This window comes from Suricata suricatta, chromosome 7 (genome assembly GCF_006229205.1).
Source record: "Suricata suricatta isolate VVHF042 chromosome 7, meerkat_22Aug2017_6uvM2_HiC, whole genome shotgun sequence".
In the NCBI taxonomy this organism is placed as follows: Eukaryota; Metazoa; Chordata; class Mammalia; order Carnivora; family Herpestidae; genus Suricata; species Suricata suricatta.
The window spans coordinates 136,676,469-136,704,029 of record NC_043706.1 but is presented as its reverse complement, the minus strand read 5'-3'; the positions used below and the strand labels follow the sequence as shown (position 1 = coordinate 136,704,029).

At 49.5% G+C, this 27,561-nt stretch overlaps 1 protein-coding gene across 1 annotated transcript in view; it reads right to left on the bottom strand.

The window, feature by feature from the left end:
* The window catches only part of TULP4 (TUB like protein 4), a 165,191-nt gene that overhangs the window by 7,956 nt on the left and 129,674 nt on the right, over positions 1 to 27,561 (bottom strand). Inside the window, exons 6-13 of the mRNA XM_029943259.1 lie at positions 24,023 to 24,189; positions 16,135 to 16,359; positions 14,909 to 15,143; positions 10,603 to 10,747; positions 8,074 to 8,218; positions 6,764 to 6,857; positions 3,562 to 3,705; positions 9 to 934 (exon numbers count right to left, since the gene is read on the bottom strand). Coding sequence (XP_029799119.1) covers positions 9 to 934; positions 3,562 to 3,705; positions 6,764 to 6,857; positions 8,074 to 8,218; positions 10,603 to 10,747; positions 14,909 to 15,143; positions 16,135 to 16,359; positions 24,023 to 24,189 — 2,081 coding nt within the window. The remainder of the gene's footprint in view (positions 1 to 8; positions 935 to 3,561; positions 3,706 to 6,763; positions 6,858 to 8,073; positions 8,219 to 10,602; positions 10,748 to 14,908; positions 15,144 to 16,134; positions 16,360 to 24,022; positions 24,190 to 27,561) is intronic.

Below are 27,561 nucleotides of genomic sequence, written 5' to 3'. Positions count from 1 at the left end.
TGGATGAGAATGTCGGGCCTCTGCGTCGCGGTCCGGCCCTGGACTAGGGGGCCAGCGATTTCGGGGTACGGGGGTGGGTCTCCCGTCGGGATGGAGTAGCGTGGGACCGTCAGGCGGTTCAGGGTGGCACTGGTGCACGGCTGGGGGACCTTTTTCTCGGTGGCGGTGAGCCTCAGAGTGGCCGAGCTGCCCGGGCCAGGGAGGGTGTAGGTGTTCTGGGAGCAGAGCATCCGCGTCCGAGGCCGGCACACCTCCTCCACGTTGCCGCTGCTGTCAAAGGTGGTGATCCTCTCGTAGCCCAGGGGCGTCTGGTAATGCGCCGCCGTGGGGTACAGGGAGAAGTCGCCCTTCTTCAGGCACGTGTCCACTGGAGGCTGCGGGGGCGGTATCGGGGGCGGGGGCGCTGCTGTGGTGGGGGCGGCGGGGATGGTTCCCGGGTAGGGGGGTGGGGGGTTCATCTTGGCCACCTGGACCTCCTGTGGGGCACTGAACACCACCGCGTCCCCCTCGGCGGCCAGCTGGGGCACGGGCCGCAGGGCCTTGGCGGACTTCTGCAGGTGGTCATGGTCTCGGTCTCCGTGGTCCATCACCGACAGCTGCATCGCTCCCTGCACTGGCGGCGGCAGCGACAGCTGAGTGGGGTTCGGGATGATGCGGCCCATCTCCACACCTCCGAAGATCACCTGTCCAGGGTTAGAGTAGCGGTTGGAGACTGGGTATTGGGTGGCACTGTCACTTCCGTGCTCAGATGCCCCCACTGCCGTGGTCTGATTGGTCAGGACGTCCAGCTGCACATTCTGATTGGCCAGCAGGGACTGCACCAATCCTATGCTCTGTGTGGGGGACATAGCTTGTGCCGAGCTGTGGATGGGGGCGATGGGGATGTTCACGGTACATGGCGGGTTGCTCTCAGGCACACCAGATGCTCCTGTCACTGGGAGGAAATGAGAAAAATGAACTGCTTACAAAACTGCCATGAAACTGGGTCAGAATATTTAATACATCTTAACTCATCCAGTCCTTTTGCATACAAAATCCAACTGCTTCAGGTGGAGATGTGCTTGCTTGGGGAAAGCTAGATCTTTCACACAATAAGTTATACAAAGTTTCCCTCAGGTTTCTGGAAGGACTTTGGGCAGTACTTCTGAACCTTTTGAGTTTGGTACCATGTGCCTAAATGGTACCATGGCCAATACTTTAAAAAATTATTATTTTTAATTTTTTGTTTTTTATTTATTTTTGAGAGACAGAGAGAGACACCGTGAGTAGGGGAGGGTCATAGAGAGAAGGAGATACAGAATCTGAAGCAGGCTCCAGGCTCAGAGCTAGCTGTCAGCACAGAGCCCAACGCGGGGCCTGAACCCATGAACCGTGAGATCGTGACCTGAGCTGAAGCCAGATGCTTAACCGACTGAGCCACCCAGGCGCCCCCCAAAAAATTATTTTTTAAAAGTAGGCTGCATATGCAAAGCAGGGCTTGAACTCACAACCCTGAAATCAAGACCTGAGCTGAGATCAAGATGCTCAACCACTGAGCCACCCAGGCAGCCCTATTTTATTTTTAAATACTCAGCTGTTTAAAGGTACTTTTTTACTCATGATATTCATAAAGCAGCCCACTCTTTTACTCAAGAAGACAGCGATGGCACAATATAACACCCCACTGAGCGTTCATAATGCCTCGGCTCCTGAGCACGTTTAGCCACAATTATGGATTGGTTAGCATGCAGCAGATGTTATCTGAAATTTCTATGTAAATTAAGTTTCTGTAAATAGAATCATGTAAAATGTAGTAGAGAATCCAATGAAAAAAAGAATCCTCTAGCAAATCTGCATTATTAGGGAAGGATAATTTCCTAATTTATCTGCTTTTTAGCATTTCCAACAGTATGTAAGGTACAGCCACACTGTAAAACCCTACAAGTATATCCTATTTGTACATTTAGGGAATTTAATGAAGCATGAGTTTGAGCAGTGATATACAGACCACACGGAGGTGCTCAGAGCCACTGTTTTATGCTGCCCTGTTTAAAATGCCATTGACCCCTGGCGAGTTTGCTCATCTGGGTCTTTAAGTGGTGTGTAGCAACCAGTATATGAGCAAGAAGTAAGATTTAACTAGCTCATTATAAAGGCCGGCCAACCTTTTACCAGAACTATTGAATGAAGGCAGCTAATTTCATTAACAGTTAAGCCCCGCCTTGGAGCCTATCACGACTTCCCCACTTTCCCCATCCCTTCCGTGGGGCCCTCTAGTGAGATATCACTATCTCCTGGCTGCATGAGTCTGGGTCTTATCACAAGTTTTCTATTATTCCTGTTCAGATCTCTCCTCCAAATGGTCTCTCATCTGCGTGGGGAACTGAAGGCAGGTGTCTTTCATGCTAAAGAGAAAAGTCTCTGTCACCAGCATTAAGCACAAGCCCAGGGACAAAATGATCACAGGCAATAACAGCAGCAGCACGGGCTGAGCACTTAGAGAGAGCTGTAGTAGTCACATTCTGGGAGCTCAGGGAAGGTGTAAAAGATACTTCTAAATCCAAGATTCTGAAATTGGGGAGAATGGCCTGTGAAGCTCAAGTGTGTGAGGCTTCACCAAGCTGCACGTTTATGTGGCTGCAATGCCTTGCCCATTATGACTCTGATGGTCTAGAACCTCTGCTCCACCTATGAGGAGAGGGACACCATCAGAGGACCAAAGACGGCCATCCGAAAGTACCGTACAAACACTTCTACAGGTAAAAACCCATGAGGAAGGTCAACAACTCCCTCAAGTCCAGAGCCTGAAGCTGGAATGCATGTCCTTCCCTGTCCCACGGCGAGGACCCTGTCCCACCCCTCTGTTCCAGAACCACCAAATCCAAGAGGTCCCTGGCCCATGTGGGATTCCTTTGGCTCAGAAAGCAGAGACTTTCAGAACCTTGCTTGGTTCTAAGGAGAAGAGTCTTCAGATGTATAAAATTACGGGTAGACATTTTTGAGAACAATTACATAGAAATTACTGATAGACGACTTAGAAACCATTCTACTCTATTAATCAAAATAGGACCCCCCTCCACCCCCCCACCTAGAAAACACTTAAGATGCTACAGGTATCTGAAAATTTGGAAACTGGGACTTTAAAAGCTTGTACCAGATTTTACCTTTAACTCAGACCAGGCTTCTGTCCACTGAGATGCCAGTTATAAACCAGGAGACAGGTGTCTGAACGTAAAGGTTTTTTGTCCCAGAGATGGGGTGGGTTTGAGACACCGAGCTCTGTGGGCACCACAGGGCCAGTGGGACCCGGCTTTGGTGCTTATTTTACTGAATTCTGATCAGTCCTACAAACTTCTCTGCCTGGGCACATGGCTAAGGATTATCATGAAGATAAAATAAGACGACAGAATGCTCTGTGAACATGTGCGTCCTCCCCAAACCAGTGACAATGTGATATGCCCCTTCTCCTGGGACGTGCTGCCACACCCCTTTCCCCAAAGCAAGGCGGGAGGTGCACACGGATGTGCTGTAATCCTCTGCTACTTACCATGCTGTCCCCGTCACCACCCACTAAGAACACACCTGGTAAGTCATCTTCATCTTCACTGAAAACATTTGCGTTGAAGACAGGTAAATTCACATAGTCCACGGAAATCTTCCGAACCTCTGGGAGATAGATGGTCATCTGCCTCGGCTGGAGATGCAGGAGGCTGGTTTTATAGATTACTGGGGGGGGGGGGGGGAGGAGGAAAGCACTGTTAACAGACATGCAAGAGGACAGCCCCCGTGCCAACAGAGCCACAGGAAGAGAAGTGGGGCTGGGTGTCACTGCCATCAGCAGGCGAGGCTGTGCGGGCAGGGGACAGTCTGCCGGCAGCCCTTCGTCTCCCCCTGCACGGCACTGGCCTCCCCAGCCGCAGTCTGGATTCTGTAACAACAAAGTCTCAGTCTACCCCAGTCACTTAGCCAAGTGGTTTTCTACAGAACCATACATTTATAATGTCAAACACTGGTCTTAGACTCAAATGGTTTTCTGGAATAAGCTGGGGTATGATAAATATATATTTTAAAAGCCTCGTTTGTGATCAGAAAAATAACTTAGTAAAAACAGTCGGGATGACCAGAACGCAATGCTAAGGGGGATGTCAGGCAGCCAGAAGACGAGGGTGATATGAGTCAGGGAAGAACGAAACACCGCCCTTGCTCTGGAGTCCTGTTTCCCTGACTTTCAGTGGCCATTTCATGACCAAAGTAGTAATTTAGGGAACTTCTGCACCATTTCTTTATTTTTAATTTTTTTCAAGTTTATTTACTTTGAGACAGAGAGTGAGAGCGCGATTGGAGAGGCGGACAGAGAGGGAGAGAGAATCCCAAACAGACTCTGCGCTGACTTAGAACAGTGAAATCATGACTGAGCCAAGATCAAGAGCTGGATGCTTCACTGACTGATCCACCCGGTGCCCCTTCACCCTGTTTCTTTACGTGCTTTTATTGCATCAACAAGGGCTTTTAAGAGAATGCCTAGATGGCAACTAAAATATTTAGAGGAGACAAAATAAGTTAGAAACAATAAATCTGAATTTAGGTTTTGCAGTAGGCTGAGTGGGGAGAACACCACCCCATCGGCTTCCTTTGATGTTTAGGACTCCTTCCTGTGAGGGAAGTAGAGGTTCTGCAACTATGACTGTCACTCCTAGGTAAGCCCAGCTCCGTCGCCACAGCTGTCCCCGCCATGCCCCGAGGCGCCTGGCTGGCACCCCCACGCCACAGCAGGCCTTCTGGGACGAAGTGTGTGTGTGAGGCTGCCACTTAGGCAGGTGTGGGCTCATTACAGGTCTTGTTCATGTGTTCACCTTTCTTGCTCACCAAAGAGAATTTTGGCTTTAAAACTCTGGACAGTTCTCTCTAGCTTAAGAATTAATGCATTAAAGTGCTATTCTTTGTTGTTCAAACTGATAAAAAGAAATTACAATTTAAAATCTTAGGAGGGATTAAAAAATTATATCAGTTGCCTCCTGGAGGGAAAAACTAGGTGGCAAGAGGTGAAGAAAGAGATTTTTACTGTATACTACTTCACATCTTTTGAATTTGAATTTATTCCATGTTTTTCAAGTTGAGAAAGAAAAAATTAAAAATAAAAAAATTTCATGGGCCAGATAATTCTAATTGAAGGAAATGAATTATCCCGTACAATTATCTAATATAAAATACTCAAATGTCCTCACTTTTAAGTCCATGAGAGTGCCCAAGATTGTTTCATAGAGTACTACAGGTAACATACCTTCTAGAATCTAAGAGAATTTCTTCTCTAGTAGAATCCAATAAATTCTCTTAGCTTAACAAATGAATGCTAAAGAAAACGAAAATGCTTTTTAAAACAAATGGTTAGGGATGAGGACAATGCGCTCACTGCAGTCACACAGAAAGCTTGTATCTTGGGCACTCGAATTCCTCACACCGGTGCGTCACGTGCCCTGGAGGCTCTTCTAGGCTCCCCCTGTGGGAGGGCTCTTGCTGACTTATGTGTGGGTCTACTCAATGTCCACAAGGAAAAGGTAAAGATTCCGTTCCTCTTCTCAGTGTTTACTGTAGGCAGATGGTTCGGTCCTCAGCGCACTGACGTGGGGCGGTCACGACACTCACACAGTGGTTTCTAGAATCACCGTGCACGTCAGTGGGGCACAGGTGAATTGCTGAAGAACAGGATTTCATGGTCATCAGAGACTTTCTAGGTTGCTGAAAATAGTGTTAGATTTCTCTGCATTATGTACAGGGACGGTCTATTGTTATTTCCTACATCAGCTTTATGTGTTATTTTTATTCTTCTTTAGCTTTGAGCTGAGAAACCTCAAAATGAAAAATCCAGACGCAGCACTATTTAGTAAGTCTCCTAGACACACACATGGATAGGTCTTTTTAACATCTGCTCTGCGAAAATTATTTACTTGAAAAGATTTAATCGTGTCGGAAACAACTTAGATTCGGAATTTTCACAAACCATTTTCAGTGGATGACACAGAGCACATTCAAGGTGGGCCCCCAGCCACATGCACACCGAGCCTTCCAGAGACGTGTGCGTGTGAGGTGATTGGCCGACCCAGCAAGGCTGGGGGGCAGCACAAGCCCTCAACCCACCCTGCTATGTGCCTGCTGGGATGCAGGTGCTTCGAAAAAGACCTTCTGTCATTTCACTCCTTCGCTGTCCTGAGCCACTCACAACAGGTCAGTGCAACCCTTCAAGCAGGAGCACAGAAAAGAATGCGAATTCTGGGTTCTAGCCCCGCATTTACTCCCGTGGTTCTATTTTCCTCCCCATCTCAAACTTCTCACAGAGAGGGCATTTATCTGGGACTTCTACGTGAAATCTGTGAAGATTGCCCACAAAGAACTGTACTAACGGTCAGCCAGCTTCTTACAGTCTTTAATGCTTTCTTCTCAACTTTCTTTGGACTCAAGAATCTAAAGACACTGGTATCAAAACCTGCCCAAAGTGAGAGGCCAGAAATCAAAATAACCAGAAACCTACCAAATCTTTGTTAGAGATTTTGGCTATTTCGGTCTCTTCAGAAGTCAGGGCTTATATAAAAACACCGTAAGCAGTGCTGGCAAAGTGGAAAAACCACTTTGGGTAATAATTCCTGTGAAATTACGACTGTCAGAGTCAGAGTGTGGAGGTAGATGAAGTGCGTGCTCATCTTCTGGGGCCATAAGAGCTCCTCTGAACAGTCTTTTCAAAAGTCTCAGCTCCACCGGGAGGCAGGCAGAGAGAGGACACAGCTCTTACCTGCACCGAGGCTGGTTGGCAGGAAAGCAGCCAGGCCCACAATCTTAAACTTGGTTCCCCAGATATTAGACGTGACCTGAGCAAGATAGTTGTGCTGTGGGAGGGAAAAAAAGGAAAAAAATCACAATCTATTTTTATATTTTCTGTTGATCACTTAACAGGAGTAAGAATGTTAACATTTTTGCTTAGAAAAGTCACAGGTAGGTAACACTGGAAATACTCAATCATGGTCTCATCCTACCATCTTTCAGACCAGAAGCCAACTACAACAGGCCAGGCAGCTGTTTCTGAATGGTGGCTCGTGGTGCCTCGCTGAGCGGTGAGTCTCAGGCTGGGTGTGAGGAGCAGAGGTGTCCCAGGGTGTCCGCACGTGTGTAGGTTACAAAGGCCACCAAGGTGATCAGGGCACATTTTTCTTCGCCTCTCCTTTCCCACAGTCACCGAACTAGATGGAGTATACCTAGCTCTGGATCCATTTTTGCCCTTGATATTTCTCCTGGAAACACCAGTTGCACTGATACAAATATGTCCCCAAACCACCCAATTATCTCTTTTCTCATTCAATTCAAGTAAAAAAAATTTTTATTCCCAATATGCTGAAGCCATGAGTGTAGAGGTGTGTGCAAGAGCAATAATAAAGATGAATTAAAAACAGCTCCTCCACAAGCTTATTACCTAGCAGAGGACATAAGGCATAAAGAAGGCATAAGGGAAGTCACTGAGAAATGTAGCAAACAAGATGCATGGGGACTGCGGTGGCTGGGCCGGGGAAGGAGGCGGAGCTCTATCCAGAAGCATGCCCGGAGAAACAGGGAGGGGACTGAGAGGGAAAGCTGGTGACCCCCGTGACCCAGGTGCAGCAAAGGCACAAGCGCAGAAAGAGGCCTCTCAACAGCGAGGCTGTGGCCCCTGGCGGACACTGCAGGAACCGGGGTGGAGAGACAGGCAGCAGAGACTGTGGGACCGCCACCAGGGGCGGGCTGTTGTGGACGCCAAGAGTCACCAAAGGGTCAGAAGTGGCTTCACTGGGCAGGGGGAGGCTATGTCTCAACTGGAGCTGCCTGCGGGGAGACCTGGGTGGCCGTGGGGGCGTGTCTGAGGCGGAAGGAGGTCCTGGGGGACGTGGAGGTGTCAGGGCCTGCCTAAGGGCTGGGTGGTGAGGAGGGCGAACAGGGCCTTGTCTGGGATGGCAGTGACCGGGCACGGAGACTGGGGTGGCGAGTGCAGGCATGCCCAGGCAGGCACACACGGAGGAGGGAGAGGAGGGCGGGGGAGCGATGCGTGGGACCGACCCGGGGCCCAGATGCTACCTGAGTGATGTCTTCAAAGGGAAACTCTCTCCGCGTCAGGCTGGGTGAGCCAATGGATGGCTTGCGCATCGGCAACCGGGGAGACCTGGACATCTCCTGAGCAGCCCGGGACAGCTTGGGAGACTTCCGGGCCTCAATGTTGATCCTGTGGAGACAAGGCCGGGAGGGTCAGGCCCCACAGGCCAGGGCGGCCCGCTGCGCACGCTCCGGACGCCACCAGGGTGCCGCGTTCCCAGGGGCGAGGCCCCTTCATTCATCCTAGTCTCTCTCGCCTGCTTTTGCCTTGTGACTGTGAGGGAAGAAGAACATAACTGTCTATCAAATGATACATATTTAAAAACACAGTGAGATTAGACCAAACCAAGGGATTCATTTGTAAGGAAACTCTGAGAATTAAGCCTGAGTGGCTCAGAAAGTTAAGCATCCGACTTTGGCTCAGGTTGTGATCTTGCAGTTGGTGTGTTCGAGCTCTGTGTTGGGCTGTGTGCTGACAGCTCAGAGCCTGGAGGCTGCTTCAGATTCTGTGTCTCCCTCTTTCTCTGCCCCTCCTCTGCTCATTCTCTGTCTCTCAAAAGTAAATAAAGATTAAAAAAAAAAAAGAAATGTCCACATGCCTCATGCATGTGGGAAAACAGCAGGTGGGAAGAGCCATGTTTCACCCTAAGGTCACAATGATTTTACAACTCCTAATACAATGTTAGGGTTTCAACAGACTCATCTAGACTTTCACCAGCTGTGAAATTTAAATAAAATCTGTGGGTCTACAGTTTTTCTGTTGTCATCTGATCCTGCATTCCATCTTTGGTCCTTAGTCTCTGGTTTGTAACATGGGGACACGTGTTAATGCCGGCCTCCCCCATGGAAGGTGCTAGAAAAATGAGTATGTTATGGTTGATAGGAATCAATGGAAGGAGAGACTGAGCCTCACAGGTACTGCTTGAGTGTGTGACCCACACCAGGGCTCCCGAAGTCCGGGCAGACCGGGGACCGAGCCGGTTAGGGCTCTGGGTGAGGGCTGTCTGGCTGTTAAAAGGGGGTGGGGGGGGGGCGGGGAGTCAACACAGGGAAAGACAGAAGGAAGCAGGACCAGCCCCGGAGACTGCCACATCCAGGAGCTTTGAAAGGACGTTTACAGGTGAAGGATTTGGTTGCTATGCGTTAAAGGTCTTCCCCGAATTAAGGGAAAAGCTGAAAACACCGTAGAAGTGTAGGGAAATTCATAGGTTTTATTTGTAATTTTAACAAGCTTAGAATAAAGATGAAAAAAATAAATCAAATTGCTTGAGCAACTGGACACCTACCCAGGAAGAATGCACCCCATACTCAAAAATTAATCTGAGATTGAAGTATGAAAGCTAAAACTACGAAGTTTCTGGAAACAAAGAGAAGGATGTCTCCACGAGCTAAGGGTAGACAAAGATTTCCTAAACAGGATGCAAAAAGCACTAATCATAAAAGAAGAAATTCATATTATGTTAGATCATGTGGCACTTTGAATCTCTGCCCAAAGACTCATAGCTAAAATACATAAGGAATCTTATAACTCGGTAAGAGAAAAACAACTCAATAAAAAAAAGGGCAAGAGACTTAACAGACCCTTTATAAAAGAATATATCCAAATGGCCAATAACATGTGAGAAGCTGGGTGGCATCACCAATCACGAGAGATGTTAAGATACCCCTACACGCCCAGCAGAGTGGATAGAATTATTTCCTGACAAGGACAGTGCAACTGTGGGTGAAAACAGAAGTCTCACACACACTGCCGGCGGGAGCTCAGAATACTGTCTGGCGGTTTCCAGAGAAGTTAAATGTGTGCCCTGGCCCCACATCCCCCTCCTCAGTATGTACCCGAGATAGAGGAGTGTGTGTGTCTGCAAAAAGCCTCATCACCAGAGGTCAGTCGATGGGTAAATGGAATAAGCAAACTGTACTATATTTATTACTTGGAAACCAATGGATCTCAGTCATTATGTGGAGCAAGAGTAAAAAAAAGAAAACAACAGAAAATCCCTCCTAAGGACACAGTGTTTGATGCCGTTTATACAGCTGGGGCAGGGAGCCTTTCTATCTACTCTTAGCTTTTTGCCACTCTACAGGACAAACCGTTGGCATCTAAAATTTTTTTAGTTTACAATTTATTTCCAGTTACAGCATTAGAGGTGTTTAATTTGGCATGCTCTTCAACACATTACAGTACTTTCCCTGTAAAACCTTTTCCTTACTTTTCTCAAACTAGAAGAACAAACAAGTGAGCCAGGGAGCTACGGCCACCCCGTGCCACCCACCACCCTGCTAACCCTTAGAAGTTCTGAAGGCTTAGCAAAGTCCCTGCTGGGTGGATTTCTTTTACCCAGAGGAAAGAAGCAGGGAAGCTGAAATTACTGAGGGCACATCTTCCAGACGAAAGGCAGGGATGCTTGCTGGGCCCTTCTGTTGTAGGTTTCAATTGGATTCGGCTACAGACACAACGCAGACACGCCTCCAGAAGCACAAGCAATGAAGAACACCCCTGGAGAGCGAGATTACCTTGGGAGTTTGGGTGATTTGCTAGCTCGGGAGATTTTGGGGGATTTCTTGGCAGCCCAGTCGTCACTCAATTCGATGTCACTGGAGTCTGAGCAGTTACAGCTGTCGAGCATGGCGGAAATCAAGCTGTTTCCATAGATTTCATCTGGTGAGACACAACGGGCAGACTGAGAGGAGGTATCAGTTAGACCCTAACAAGGATCACTATTACTGGAAACTACAGGACAGACTGACTCTCTCAGTCAGTATTTTAAGTCTAGAGTTCGAAATAGAAAGGACCAGAGCAGGGTTTCCTTTCTATGTTTTTATGCTATTACATTGTCTAAGTAAGAGGAAGCACTTCTACTGTATCAAAGTGGGCATGGAATCTTCATGCCTCTGGAATGTACAAAACAGTTTGGCAGTGTTTACCGGGCCCAAAGCTGGAAGCTTCCAGCACACCAGGCATCCATCTGGGTTCGTAACGGTTCACAGGCCACCTGGGGACCCAAGAACCCGCTTGAAGGGTTCTGAACCCCTGTGAAGGCCCCCTCTGGTTCCACGCCTGCTCTGGCCCGGAGCCCTGACAGAGTCAGGTCCACCGCAGGGGCTCCCAGGAGGTTCTGCCGGCCCTCTTCGAGCGTGGAAGGAACACCTGTGCAGGAGGCCTGTTGGTGGCGGGCGTGGACTCTGCTGAGGGTGCCTGGACAGAAGGTAATTTTCCCAACTGGCCACCAGGCAGAAACCAGAGGTCCTACGGCAGAAGATGGCACGCACAGAGGTCGGGCCAACACAACACTGCAGAGTAGATGGAGGTCATGTCGGACATCTTCCTTGAAACCCTTCCTGCTTTGGGGCCTTCCTTCCTCCTCTCATATCCCTTCCTTCTCAGGACGCTGCTCTGCCCTCACCGCAGGTGCCCCCTCTTCAAAGTCACTTTGTTTGGCTGACAAAAGCCTCATTCCCTCAAGGCTCCAAGAACCTTGCCAGGTAATAAAAAAGCTGAATTGTCCAACTGCAATGAAATAAATGATAGAATTTGAGTGATTTTATCATTCAAAAATAGCTGTTTACATTTGAAAGGGTGCATCTGTTAACATAAGCTGATCTCTAGTGTTTCTGAACATGTGGAGGGGACATCTGTCAACAGGGGCCTCTTGGAGGCCACTGGACGCAGAGCAGCACAGTCTGGCGCGCAGGCTACCCGGAAGCAGGCTGGCTGAGGCCCGGCCGTGTAACCACGTTGCCCTCTTCTTGAACTGCGTCCCCAGCAGAAGTCATGACTTGTGAGCACTGCAAGCTTGCGCTTCTGAGCTCGATCCAATAAAGAGGCTCCGCTCGCTTGCAGTGCTTTCCGCTGCTGAAGTCAGGAGTCACGCAGCCTGAGGACGCCTGGCCTGACTCCCATGGGCCCGGAAACCCAAGCAGGCCTCTGTGTGCTCGTGAGCAGAGAGCCAGTTCACCGAGTGAGGACCTTCAGTGCCGTGTTGTCCGCTCAGCTCCTGACCTGCTTGCTAATCCAGGATCTCACAGTTGGCTATGTGTCATACCATTTGCTTTTTTCCTTTACTCACATCTTAATCCACATGGGCCGCTGTAACAAAACGCCAGACCGGGCGGCTTACAAACAACAGAAATGTATGTCTCAGTTCTGGAGGCTGGAGGCCCGAGGTCAGGGTGCCAGCGCGGTCAGGTTCCGGTGAGGACTCTCTTCCTGGCCTGCAGCCGGCCACCCTCCAACTGTGCCCTCACTGGCCTTTCTGGAGCGTGTGCGTGTGGAGAGCGAGCTCTCTCCTTACCAAGGCCACTGGTCAGACTGAATGAAGACTCCACCTTCACGGCCTCATTGAACCTGAAGCACCATCTCAAAGCCGTATCTCCAAATACAGTTAACACTGGGAGTAAGGGTTCAACATAGGGATTTCAGGGGGACACAATTCCACCTGTAGTAAGCTCAGACTAAAGAATCCTTTAAAAAAATGTGCGGACTTTCTGGAAAAAAAAGCTCTCATGGACGCTCTCAATTACAAAATACACGCTGGGAACTCTGAGGAGTGTGTTTGTCAGGTTGCCTGGAAAGCATTTACAACAGCGAGCGCGGACTGCGGGGCACGCCTCCCACCTGGGCACCGGAAGCTGCAAACTCGGGGGTCTTCCCCCAGACCTGCTGCATGAAGCTAAGGGAAGGCCTGGCAACCTGCATTTTGAGACGTTCCACAGGTGATCCGCAAAGAGGTGGCCCATGGACCACATTCTGAGGAACAATGATGCGCAGGCCTGAAAGAGTTAATCTGCTTATGAGAAATTCCCAGCTTCCCAGACTTGGAAATCCTTCCCTCCCCTGAACCAGTCTGCATATACCATTTGTTTGGCAATTAGTCACATTCTGCCTTGTGACACATCCTCTATTCTTGTCTTGAGGTATTAAAAATCTTGATGCTTTTACCGAACTTCCCAAGTGTTAAGTTGTCTTGTCACCCAAAAGGGTTTACAAACTCCCTGAAAGCAGAGACGCCCTGGTGTTGCCCCACAGCCACAGGGGACTCAAAGATGGCGGACAGAGGGGCCACTGGATACCTACTGCTCATCTGCTGTGCTTTGTAACTCTGATTCATTTAATTACAAAAATAAAGCACCTTACTCCCCGAGGACTGCCAGCACTTGAGCCCGACTGCGTGAGCACGAGCTGAGGGACGGGAACAGTCTGGAGAAGCAGTCATCGGGCCGGCAACCAGGTTCTGAGCCTCTGTGCCCGTGGCACCCCTGCCTGCTTCTTCTGTCTGATTTTTAGTGGAGAATTTATGCTTCATGTCAGCCGCTTTAAGCATTCCAACTCAGTTTAGGTTTTATAAACTTGGTAAACTTTCATAAACACATGGCAGGGAGGCTCAGGGACAATGACCTCGAGGTGTGTGCCTTCCATGACCCGCCCAGTTTGGGCATCACTCCTGTCCCTTGCCCTGAAGCCACAACTTCTGTGACGCCCATGCCACAGCTCTCCTCACTTCGTCTTCCTTCCTTCTCAATTTCCCTCCTTTCCACCCGTCTCCCTACAAGCCTCCAGTTCTTCCACTAACCTTCCCTGTGCTCGGTACTCATTCACTGCAGGAGTCAAAAGACAAACAAGTGGACTAATATCCACTGTTTTAAAGTACAGTTTCTCTGCTCTCAACTTTACATAGTACACAGACTGCAGAGCGGCAGCCACAGACACTGCACGGATCACGGAGGGCACAGAGAGGCGGGGCGGCCGTGTGAACTCTCCGAGTGGGCGGGCGTGTCGGGCTGAAGACGCCTGCTGCGCTGTGACACCAGCACGTCACACAGCTCCAGGGACACGAGGGGCAGGGGCCAGTCTGATGGGCGGGAGAGAGAGCAGGGGTGGGGAAGTGGGCAGGATGAGCGTGCACCCCTCAAACAAGTCCCTTTCAACTTGTTCTGTCAAGGTCAGGCACTGGCCCGGCACAGAGTTCCCTCCATCCAGGCGCTTGGGACTTGGTGGGGGGGGAGGCGGGGGCAGAAAGGACACCAGCAGCCCAACCAACAAGTGACTGGCAGGGCAGGCAGTGTCCCCTCGCCGCTGTGGGTGATGCCCAGGACCTCACAGGGGCCGCAGACAATGAGCCGGCGGTACCACTGGCGGGGCATGTGGGCCTCAGCAGTCACCAGCATAGGACACCGGGCCAGTGTCCACGGTGCAAACAGAAACCGCGAAGGCTCACAGTGTAGGCCCCAGAGGCAAGTGCGCAGCGAGCACCTCGCACACACTGACTGAGTAATGAAGGTCAACACAGGAGAGAGTTTTCAGAAGGGAGAGTGATTCATCATGCCAAAATCTTCGTGGATCAGCAAGGGATTTTCCTTGGTAATTAGCTAAAAGCGATCAATGGTGGATTGGTAAGGAGAAGTAAGATTCCAGCAGGAGGCTGAGGAGTAGGCTGAAGGTCTGAAAATTGTAATTCTACCATTCACTCTGGGAGGACAGAAATGTACCTCATGATTATTCTCCACGTGTCTCAACAGTACATTACGGCCCTTGAAAACACCACATAAATAACTACTAGGGGAGCCTCTTATTCCCCCAAAGCCTGGCCAGCCTCCCCCCACAGAGCTGACGTTCTCTCTGTCCAGGGCCCCAAGCACGCGAAGCCTTACGAGATGCTGTTAAAAACCCATCAGAAAGTACATTTAGAAAATCATTAGCTTCAACACAAGTTTGGAAACGGAGCCCAGACACAGGCTCACGTTTCCCAGGTCAGCACCAACTCTGCCTGGGCTGTCGGGACACCGGTGCTCAGCCACACGGAGAACACGCGTGGAGGCCCACCTGGTTTGCTATCGGTCCGGGGGTCCATGATGACGAACTCGGGCCGCAGCTTGCTGATGCGCCGCCCCTTGAGGATGGGCACGAGCCCGCCCAGGTACTCCAGGTAGAGGGTGTAGCAGGGGCCGCCCACCTCCGGGTCGTCCTCCGTGCGCTTCATGGTGCAGTGCAGCCGCTCGTTGCCAGCCGAGGGGTAGCTCACGAAGTCTCGCATGTTGTTGGGGTCTGGAATCGGGGGCTGGAGGCAGCACGTGGGAAGAAAAGAGCATGGACGTCATTGCTTACTCCAACGGAGCCCAGGCCGATAGCTCGGGGAGCATTAACTATGTGTCGTGGGGCAGTGGCTCTCAACTGGGGGTGCACCCAAGAATCTCCTGGGAGCTTTAAAAAAATACCTGAGTGAGGATCCCGCCCCAAACAATGAAACTGGATTCTCGGGGCGGGGGTGGGGGGTGGGAAGAAGCACCCTGCGCATGTGCATTGTCTAAAACTCCCCGTGTGATTTAAACATGCAGCCAGGGTTGAGAATCACAAGTGTACAACCACGATTATTAAGCAACATCCCAACAGACTATAAAACTGATGTTTTAAGCAAAAAGTAACCTTGAAAAGTCAGTCTGATCCTTAGAAGCAGAGACAGGATACAAAAAAGAGACTGTAGAGAACAAGGTAAGGTGTCACGGCCCCGAGGCGAGGAGGAGACCCGCACTCGACCAGCGACCGGCAGATCCCGTCCACACACCACCAACACTCGGACTGATTCTCGAGTTACAATCAACATAAAGGACAAGTGACAGCGAGTGCTGGGTGGACGTCGCCCCTCCTCGGCACGGTAACTCAATCCTCAGGACAGCGTTCAACCTGACCATCCCCGTAACTAGCGATGGAGCGAGGCACCCAAACTTCTAGGACCGTGTTTCCTGCTTTTCTGAAGCGCCCCCCAGGGAGTGAGGGGTGACCACGCCGACGGGTCATCAGGACGGCACGGCTGTCAAGCTCTAAATACTGCCTCTGCCACGGGAAAGCGTACGCCCCTCAGCTGAGGCGAGGACACTCTGGTGGACACCAGCGGTGCCAGGGACAGACCGCACGTGCAGGCTTTGCCACCTGGATGCTCTCGCCGAGGGGCAGACGTGGCTTTTGCACTCCTGCTCTGGGCATGTCGCCTGCCCTCCGGGAGCAGGATGCCGCTCAGGGGAGGAAGCGGAGGGAGCGGGGAGGGGCTGTACCTTGATGGTGGGGATGAAGGCGGTGGAGAGGTAGGAGCAGAGGCGGGGGGGCAGGGTCAGCTTGCTGATGTCCTTGTCTTCTCGCAGGGTGCTGGCGATGGCCTGCTGGCACAGCAGCTGCAGGCTGGACACGCGGTGCTCCACACGCACCACGTACAGGGCCGGTCCCGAAGCCATCAGCAGCCGGGAGTCCCGATGGCCCCAGCAGATGGACACGATGGGGCGCTGCAGGGGGCGAGGGAGGCTACACTTAGGCTTTTGCTCTTGCAGTAAGCCAAGAAGATCACGCAAGCATGTGTCAAGCAAAATAAAGTGACTAAACAGTTTCTGAGAATATTGGTCTTAAAAAGTACAACAGACAACAAAATACTATGTCACAGAAATTCAGTATTTTCATTGGAAAGCAGTCAGATCTCCAGGCCAGAACACCAGGCACTGGCGTGAATAGTTTTGCAAAGTTCTTTTACATGTATTATTTAATTTGGTACCACAAAATCTAACTTAGCTCTGTCTCATGTCGTCTCTATCAGAAGGTGCGATTGGTCTGGGGAACAGTAACCGACCTTCCTTACTGAAACTCTGTTTATCTGGGTCCCCAAGAAACGGGTGGTGGTTCCTGTGGCTTGGGGCGGTGGCGAGGAAGAAGACCAGAGAGCATTTCTGTCCCCCCTTTGGCCCCAACGAGGAGCATTTTAGAGTCAAATCAACACTGGGCCTGGGGTCATGTGCTGGGTGGCCTGGGGACCATCGTACAACCCCGGGAAGCCTCTTGTGTTGTCATGAGTAAAACGGGAGCTGTGGCGATAGGAGGAGCGGTGAGACGGCGAAGGTGCTTCTGGGACCGATCACAGGCTCCGACCACAGGCCCTGCACCGCCGCCCTCGTCAGCAGCCCTGGTGCTGACAAGCAGAGGGAGAAAGCAGACGGCCATCTGGAGAGAGGACGCAGCTCCTGCGGCGGCCACCCCAGGGTGTTGGGGCCACCACTGCTTCGAACAGGCAGGCTGAAATCCACATATGCGAGTCAGCAACTAGTTGGGTTGAAAAAAAACCCCGAGGCTCGGGGGTGCCAGCGGGGAGCAACCAAGGAAGACGGGACGAGGCGGAGGGCCGTGACGACGAAGCCACCGGAGCGTCTGCTCGTTCCTGTCCAGCTGGACGGGCTCTAATTTAATGAGGTCTTGGGGGGTTTCAAAGATCAGAAGTGGGGATATCAGATCTATTATAGGAATGACAGACAGGAACAGAATTTTCACACTTCAGTGACGAATATCAAGATAAAAGGAGCAGATGAAGACACCTGCTTAAAATAGCCTCCAGGGTCAGCTAATCCTGGTTTCAACTCCAAAACAAAACGCAAGGCTGAAGACACTCCACCTTTTATTTCCGTCTCTGTGAGCCCAGGTAGCCGTGGGCTGGGAGCCCAGAACTCAAGCGAGTGGGCCTCCAGAGTACTTCTAAAATGCGCTTCCTGACAAGAGGCTCCCACGCCCGGGGCCATCGAGGGGCCTGTTAACTTAGTGTAAGCCGTGATCACGACTAAAGACAAAGCAGGTAAGGCATAAAAATCACACAAAAATTCCTTTGCTATCATGAATCCCTGCCCTTCTGTTCTTCTGGTTTCTGCTTTTCATAGTAACAGCTGATTACATGTTTTGGGAGGATCTTACATAAAATTATCATTACGATAAGTATGCACTTCTTATCCCTTTGTACCAAGGAACTTAAGCCACTGCTACGGACTTTCAAAGTGGATAAAAATTCTCTCTCTGGGCAGCGTTGGGTGGCTCAGTTGGTTAAGCATCTGACATCAGCTCAGGTCATGATCTCGTGGATCATGGGTTTAAGCCCTTCATCGGGCTCTGTGCTGACAGCTTAGAGCCTGGAGTCTGCTTTAGATTCATTTTTTTTCTCTCTCTCTCTCTCAAAATAAACGTTAAAAAATTATTTCTCTTACATCTTAATAAGTACATATAGCATCTCACTTAATCCTTTCAATTCTACCATTTGGCATCATCACTCCCATTTAACACATGAGTAAACTGGAGCTCAAACAGGCTAATGACCTTGGCTCGAGCTACGCAGGAGGGCCACAGTCTCAACCGCACCGCTTACGCTCATCCTACCATGAGGCGCCGCCTCCTCTCTCGTCAGCATACTCCTATCACCCCCCAGAGAATGTATAACGTCCCACTGACAAACTTAACAGGAAACCTCAATTCTCTCCTTAATCCATTTGGTCAAGGCCAAAATGGACAACATGTCTGTAGAAAAGGCACACAGACAGGAGGAGAAACACGCCGCACAGTTAGCGAATGGACAGTGACCGGAGTGACTCGCTACGGCAGAAGAGAATCCGCATGTCACATGGGCCCAAAGAGGAGACAAATTAGCCAGGAAGTGCTGTTAGATGCACCGGAGACAGCAAGAGGATGGCCCTGTTTTGAGGGCAGGAGCGACCGTGCTACCACACTGTGCATCACATCCCCAAGGATACAGGCTTCTCAGCACGGAGGTCCTCAAAGACCCAAAAGGGTGAAAACCAGAACACGGAGAGAAGGGTGGAAATTACGTGGCCTGGAGAGGTGACACTTAAAAAGGCGCTCAAATGAGTGACTGTTACCCAGAGCAAGGTTACTAGGAGTCCCCTCTTCTGGATGACAAGAACACCAATGGGAATTCACAGCACTGCATTTTGGGGTAAGCACTCACTTACTTGCTCGAGTCAGTGGTAGTTTATTTCAGTAAAGGGGGGACACATGCTCTTGTAATTTATTTTTATAGCATATACTCCCTGTAAAACGTAAAGTAGCAAAATAAATACTCGAACCTTTTCATACTAAACTTTAAGGCTACATTAGAAAAATAACGAAGAATTTACAGAAAGAGCTGATCCTCTTGTCTGAAGGTTTTGAGATCTCCCTGATGTGGGGAATTGATTACTGTAATTCTCATTGAATGGAGGAGGCTCGGTGGTAGGGCCATGACCTCAGGGTACCCTGAGGTCCTATACGCCGGTAAAGACTCTATCTACTATGTGTTTGAAAGCTGCTAAGAGACTATATCTTAAATGTTCTTCCCACAGAAAAGAAATGGTAATTGTGTGCCGTGGTGGAGGTGCCAGTGAACTCTATGATGGCAATCCTATTGTAATACATAAGTGTGTCAAATCCGCACTTGTATACTTTAATTTACACGACATTCACGTCAACTATATATCAACAGAGCTGCAAATAAATAAATAGAAACCACAAACAAAATCCTTTTACACCCTTTTGAATACATTTATTCTTTTTTTTATATGTCATCTTATTTTTTTTTTAATGTCTCATTTCCTTCTCGTGCTGATTTTCCTGTGCTGTTGTTTCTGGGCACGTCAGCCCACAAAACCCTCCCTACAAATGTTGTTGTTTGGGGAAGAATAAGACTCCAAGTGCACATGCCCACAGATGTGGGGAGGGGGTGCCTCGGTTCAGCTGCATCCCCGTCAGTGACCTCTGCCCTCCGTCCCCCAGGATCCGCGGTGCCTGCAAGCAGGAACCCACTGTCTGCCTGTCCACGGGGCGCCACCTGTCCCCAGAGCCGCCCGCCTACCTGGACCGGCTGCGGCAGGAGAGGAACGTACCAGATGTCTAATTCCACTAAACGTGGGAGCAGAGAAGGGTGCACACTAACCCGGCTCCCACAGCCTAATGCTTTTGTTTGATCAGGTGCTGTCTGCTAGGGAAACACTCAGCTGTAAATCTGCAGACTTCGTCTCTCTCCAATCACACAAAAACTATTTTTAGAACTGATGGCCAGAACTGTGAAGTTGGTACTGTTCAAATCTTATTTCGTGTGGGCAACTTCACATACTTTGCATGTCTAAAGCCAAAGCAAAAGGATGAGAATGTGAGCTACATTTCGGGGAGCATGAGGGTAGTAGAAATCTAGTGCTCTGGTGAGTTGGATGAAAGAAGGAGAGGTATCAGCTAGAGAGAGATGCTATTTAAACAAAGGTCTGGTGAGCGGTTAACACACAGTCACCTGTCCTCTCGAGGACCTGCCGTCTCGCTGCCTGAGGCCGACCCACGTGAGGGAGGCAGGCGAGTCTGCTCCTCTTGCGTCCTTGGCTACAGCACAGGGACTGTGTTAGTAAATGGTCACTTCCAGCCCCTCTGGCACATGCAGACACGCTGCGTACCCCCAGCCTCATCTCCCGCTGCCCACGATGCCCACAGCACACTCACCCAGGCATCTGGTCTTCCCCTGGGCTGCCAGTCAGTCATTCAGTTAGCTGTCTGTCAAACGTCTACAATGGGCTACACACATTCCAAATATTGGGGACCAACAATGAATAAAATAAAATCCCTGTCCTCACGGAGCTGACACTGGGAGGTAGGACGGGGGAGAGATGCACTTCTCAGTCTCTCCGACGGGGAGTACTGGATCATGTCAGGATAGGGGGCTTGAGAAAGAGCGAGGGGGTCGTTTCAGACAAAGAGGGGCAGAGAAGGCTGCTCCAAGGAGGTAGTTTTAGCAGAGGCCTGAGATGGGTGAGTTTATTTATTAAAAAAAAATTGAAAGCTTCCTCACCTTATTGCTATTTTTGTATACTGCAGTGGGTTGCATGGAGTCCTCTAAAAATTTAAGAGGAATAAAAACCAGGATGTTCTTTCCATACGAAAGATAAGCCACTCAAGAAAGATAAAAGACAACAGACAACATAAGGGTCAAACCCAGCTGTCCCAAGAGAGGGACAGTGAGGCTGTCTGAACCCACTGTTTCTGGCTGATGAGGGCCCCGGGCTGAGGACTGGGGTCGGGCCGTGGAACTGTTTGACCCTGTGGATGCTGGAGGGCTCCCTGGAGGGCTCTCCCAGCCCCTACAGCTAGGGCAGCTCTGCCCCTCATTTCCACAGCTCCCCTAGGAAGTAGGATGCTTTCTGTCTTAGAGGAAATGCACTCCAATGTCAAACATTGGAAGGGGATGTGTATGCTGTCTGTCTGAGTGTGTACAAAGAAGGAAAGCCTTCTAGAACAGTTCACTGTTAAACAGACCAAGTTGGGTGGCTGGTCACCATCACACTGTGTTGGTGGGGCCACGGACAGTTCTGAATATTACACTATAATGATTTGGCTGCTGACTAAGGTGCAGCAGTAAAAGCCAGCTCAGCATTCAGGCACCCAAACTGCAGTTTAAAAAGAATGTACCATTCTTGTATTTTGAAAGCAGACAACCCTGGGAAGGACTTTTTTTCATCTATTTCTAGCAAACCACGGGAAAAGCACTCCCGTGGCAGCTTCATAAGAACAGGTACAGTTAGTCCTCAAGAAAATGGGTCAATATATACCTTTGCTAACGGACTCTCCTTCTGGAGCAGAGTCTATGACCATAACTACAATCTCTCATTTCATTTTTCGGTTTCCATGTTCATTTCTTCCTTTCCTTCTCTCTTAATGTTTCCCCCAAGTATGTTACATCAACAACTGAACCTTACAGAATATAACCTGTTTTCTCCAACATGCCTTTAATAAAAAACAAAAACATTCATAAACCTCCAACAAAACCAACCAAACAAAAACCCAGACCCAAATGGCTGAAGTCTGCAAACTTCAGTCAGTAATGCTAACTCTGAAAATCAGCTGTCAGATGAACAGATACGCAATCATATATAGATGTTCCCAGAAACAGCTAATGAGGTAAATTATAGAATTTTCAATTACAACAGGTAGAAAGGAAAGGAAAGGAAAATGAATCACAGTGTATTTCCTTACAAGAGCTTCAGCCACTGGCACTGGTGTTATGAGTAGATCAGGAGAATCAGTTTTAAAGCCGCGGCTGCCACAAGTGTGTGCCCAGCAACAGCTTGGCGCGCAATAACCTACAATCTAATTAACTTGGAAATAAATTATCCAATCTAAATTCCATTTAGTTCTTTCTATAAACAGCCCGATAAGTTTCCTAACTTCCTTCCCGCTATAAAAATGACCCTGCCCTTGGACAACTTGAAATAGTGCAGATAACAAGTGATTTTAGAATCATTACAGAAAAAAGTTGGTGCTGTCTATAATTAATCTTTTACTTGATTAAAAAAAATTTGTTTTGAGAGAGAGCAAGCATGAATGGGGAGAAGGGGAAGAGAGAATGAGAATCCCAAGCAGGCTCCACGCTCAGCACAGAGCCCAATGTGGGGCTTAAATCCCATGACCCTGGGGTCACAACCTGAGTCACAATCAAGAGTTGGATGTTCAACCGTCGGAGCCACCCAGGCGCCCTGTTGTACTTGATTTTAGTAACATCCTTCCTTAACTTTGTATTATTGAGACAACTGTTTTCAATGGTTGAAACAGATCCTCAAATGAAAAGAAGAATCCATAATTAATTAAAATGCTGAGACACTATATGGATATCTTCCCCCAAAGGATGATCAGCTAAGCCCCAAACAGTTAAAACCCAAGACCTCTGCCAGTCTCACAGCTGTACGTTACAGGTGATGACAACCTCTACAATGGTTGAGGCCGTTGAACCTCTACCGTATTCCAGGCGTTTCAAAGAAATGAAGAAAATGTGGTCTTTGACTTCAAGGAGGTAAGACGAGGAGACAGAAAAGTGCAACAAATATCGGAAGGAGCAAACATCCCAGGGGGATGCTTCCTGGAGAAGGGAGGGCTGAAGCTGCTGGGCAGATTTACGTGAGATGTGACTGCGTTGGTGTCAAGGAGGATTTCTCCCAGCTGAGACGGCTGGGAAGGGCAATCCCTGCAGACGGAACAGAATACCAGCAGGAGGGGCGCCCTGAGTCAGACAGCAGAGTGGACAGCACTGAATATACTGGGGGTGTGTTTCATTACTTCAATTCACAAATGAGTTTTTTAATAACTGTAAAAACCTTATTAACTCAGAGCTGGAAATGCCCATCCTCTCCTACTTGCCAGAGTAGGGACAGAAAGTCAGCATGGTATCTGAGAGGGCACATAGCGTACTGGTTCAAACTATCCACAGAAAGCCCTAAACAAAGCATATATTGACAACTGTCCATCCATCAACCCACCAAGCAAATATTTACTGAGCACCTATTATGTTCCAGGCAAGGCACCTGCAGTTTCGGTTTAGTTAAGATGAAAAAGTTCTGAAGATTGGTTACACAATAATGTAACACAATTAACAGCACTGAACTGTACACTTAAAAATGATTAAGACGGTAAATTCTATGATGTGTACTTTTCCACAACCAAGAAAAGAGAGAGGTACTTAAATAATCAGTGCCTGCATCTAATCACAAACTTCCCCGAATCTGGCATACCTGCCTCTTTGAGCTGGGTGAGGACAGAAGTCTCCAGTTTGTTACCGCCCCCATCAATCCTCAATTCGCTCTCAGACCTGTCTCCACCACGCCCCACTAAGAATGTCACCCTGCATGATAGCTGACCCAGATCAGAATGAAGTGCTCTGAAGATCTCTGGGAAATAAAAACAAATAGAAAAGGGCTATCTTTCTTTCCTAACGATCTTTAAAGCTTTCTTACTTACTGTTTAATAGTAATTTAGCTGAAATGCAGAAGTACATTACTGGCGTAGAAAACAACACGTCAGAGTGAAGACATGAAGATTCAGCACATACTTCTCTAGGTTCTCATTTCCGCCTGATGATAAACACCAGCCCACTCTGCTTACTCACTGTGCACCCTTTTCAGTGGGGAATGTAATACAGTGTTTTGGTTAAAGGCAAACCCATGTTTCTCCCTTATTTCTTTTGGCTTATACTCCATAATTTAATTGAGGTCCATGAAAGATGAAAGTCTGTCAAAGATAATTACAGCAAGAATAGCCATCTCGCGGTATTTAGCGGAGCCCGGAGAGCACACTGACACGGTGGCAACACGGCGAGTGTCTGACACACATCCTTACTTGCACGAGCGTGTCCAGAGTGAAGATGTGCTCCCCACGGACATTGTAGAACTTGACCATGGCACTCTTCAGAAGAGGGCCGTTGGGGAGCTCACCGAGCTGGGTCTGCCGTTCCATTCCAGAGACAGCCAGGAGGTCCCCCTGCGTGCACCACTGGGCCACCACCTCTGAAATCACAAAGACGATGGTCAGCATGAGCGTGTGACCCTCCCCGAACCTCACTGAAGTACAGAAAACAGTGCTGCTGAGCAAATACAGTGGTGGCTCTGACCCTTTCTCTCATGAAGACAATAGCTACCCACATATCTGGAGCCAACAGAGACTCTGTTTAGACAGGTGTCCCTTACATGGATGGGCAGTACAGCTCCCCTGGCACACAGCTGTATCAGGCCAAACCAGGTGATGACGCCGGCCCATTAAATACCCACCGCAACACCGGCGTTACCATAAAGGGACGTCCTGCAGAACTGAGGGAGCAGGTAAGATCATTAGTCCTCTGACTCTCCGGCTGCTGCTTGTGCGCCTGCCCCCAGGGATGACTCCAAGGGGTTACAGATGCTAGAAGCAAGTCAAGAGCAAAGTCTAAGTTTATATTCATTTGATTTCTGTGCACCACTGGGCAGATCAGGTTCAGATAAAGGAAATATCGCATATGAAGGCTCTGACTCTTATTCCACACTGGGATGTTGTGAGGGCTTGGAAAAGAAGATAAATACTTCTGCTGGATGGGAGTGTTGTCAGAAACCTTCACCCTGGAGGTGTGCCACCCACCTACCAAGCCACTCAGTACCTACAGGAAATGGCTATGAAATGGTTTGTCAAATCCCAACGTGGCGATTTACTAATTCTGGCTGGTCAAACAAGCTAACAGGACTAATAATATTTATAGCACAGCTCTCCTCCATCAAGCCCCCAGAACACTGTCTGGCTCTAACAGACAGCACTGGAGTCTGGAAGCCAGAGGTCTTTCTGAGAGAGGCTGGACGGAGCCAACGGGGCTCTGTCATGACAGGACGCCTCTCAGACCGGGCCCCGAAGCCAGCAGGGCCTAGGCTCCGTCAGGTCACACGCCATTACGGCATCTTGCTCCTATTCACGCGCATGCCCGTTCTGATGTTAGTAACAGCACACTGAGGTCACCGGTGCTCCGTGACTTCCTTTGAAGACCAGACTGTGGTCCCAGCGCAAGATGGCTCTCTGGACCCGGGGAAGCGAGCGCCAGTCCGCCAAGTGAGCCACTGACAGAACTAGAGACGGAGCTGGCAGAGGCTGAGGGAACGCAGCTACAGACCAACACAAAATGAAAAATCTCTACAATCTGAGTCAGTGAAAGCATCAATAAATGGAGTCCCCCCCCTTGTTCTTATAAAAGGATATGAATAAGGACAACTACAAACCAGGAAATGAAAAATAACTTAAAAGCATCAACCAAATATCCTGGTGAGTAAGATCTAAGAAAAAGACGAGCGCTGGAAGGCACGAGGGCCTCGAGCACGTATTTCAATGCGCTCGGGTATCCAAGGGGCTCAGGAGCTCTGGTGAGAAGCTGGCCATGACGACGAAGCTGAAATGACCCTCTCGGGACGACAGTTTTGGCAAGGCGAGGAAGTCAAGGGGACGAGTCACTGATGCTGACAGGTAACAGGGACAAAAGCAGAGTCTGCGGCTGCTTAGGACAACAGCGCCCAATTCCAGGCGCTCGGCAGCTAACCTGCCGGGGTCAGGCAGTAAGGGAAACCCCGCACCGTTCTTGCAGTTACTGAGATCCTTTGAACCTGCCACTCAGGAAAGTGCGCTGCTGCTGGGCTGCTGTCCCCGCAGGGCTGGCGCAGACACACAGCCCGCTCAGACACCGCTCAGAGACTAGAGGCTCCGTCCCCAAACAGGCGCTGGGGCCCGAGGTGAGCATGAGTCTGCACGGCCACAGGCAGCCGCCTGGGGAGCTCGTCAGCGCAGTCACCAGGTCACACCGGGACAGCTGCGGCCTCCACGGCCGGGTCACTCTCTGAAGCAGAACAGGTTCCGTAGGAGCCACGCCACTTCCTGCTCTGAGGATTACACAACCAGCGGCATCAAGGGCGTAAGCCGGCCCTGACGCGCATGGCGGGCGAGCAGTGGCCTGGGAGGCCAGCTTTCCTCGGGAAAGCCCACCAGGAGGAACTCGGGAGGGGGAGCAAGAAGGAAAAACCGCAGACTATTCAGGGGCACCCACACTGTGTGAGTACCTCCACGGGCCAGAATTCCCTGGGGGTTTACAATCTTCATAGGTGACTACACCGTCAGAAAAATCACGTATTTGTTCACTTTCTAGGTCTCACTACCATCAAGAAGGAAAGAGAAGCCCACATGTGGTCAGGACAGAGCCTTCCCTGTCCCAGTTTTCATAAGTTTATGTTAGAACAGAGAACAGTCCCCAACGCCTTTGCCCGAGCTTTTAGTAATCCTTTCACGGTTTCCAAGCCTCTAAAAATTTGTGTCAAAATAGAAGTTAGGAGGAATGAACTAATGCTTTATGCAGTAAGCCTCTTCTCACTTCTCCTGAAGCTCTCAGCACAGAGTCTCTAGGGACGAGGGGATTTCAAGGCACAAAAGGGCCCATCCTCCTAAAGGACTGATTTTCTTTTAGTTTTTAAAAGTAATCTCTATGCGGAGCATGGGCTCGAACCCATGACCCCGATATCAAGAGTCGTATGGTCTACTGGCTGAGCCAGCCAGGTGCCCTGTTCTCGATGATTTTGAAGCGTCTGTGGATTTTTGGTCTCTTAAACATTTTACGCACAAAAAAGTTAGCCGAGTCACATAATTCTACTTCAGCTAAACAGTCTTATGGATCTTTTCTGATAAAAGCCGGGAGGGTCAAAATTGTATTAGCAGTTAGCAATGACAAAATCTGACCCTTTTCTATTAACAAGGGCCCCTTGTGTGGTGCTAGTGCTGGGTCAAAAACAGGCAGCCAAGTATCCGTGGAGAAAGAGCAGCGATCTACCAAACTCCACGTGTACTTGGGCTGCTGGTTGGAACCCTGAGGTTCCAGGGGCCTCTGTCTCTTGGATGTCCACACTATTTGTCTTCTTATCAGTCATCAGATACATGTACTTGCCTGTGGACATGTGGATTTTGTGTTGAGAGAGAAAAAGAGCACATGCACAAAGGAGAAACCAATTAAGTCGCAAAGTGTGTGATGGTAAAATAACATGTGTTTTCTTCTTTAATAATAGTGCTTCCGGTGAGCATGTGGAGGACGGAGCAAGGCCAGCGTGGGGTCGGGGAGCGTGGCGGTGACAGCGTCTGTCGGCCCTGCCTGCAGGAGACAGCACGGCCGACTAAACCCGATCTCCCTCAAAACTGGCTCTCGACCTTTCACAGTGTGCACAGTCAAGGGATAGAAAGAGGAAATTCTGTAAAACAAAGAAACAAACACTAGGAGTTTAAATTCTTTGACTTTAAGACAAATGTGGGTGAAAGGAGCAGTGCCTTTGCAGTGGCCAGGCCGGAGCGTTCCTGAGCTCCTCACCGAACTGCTTTCCCTTAAAGGGTAA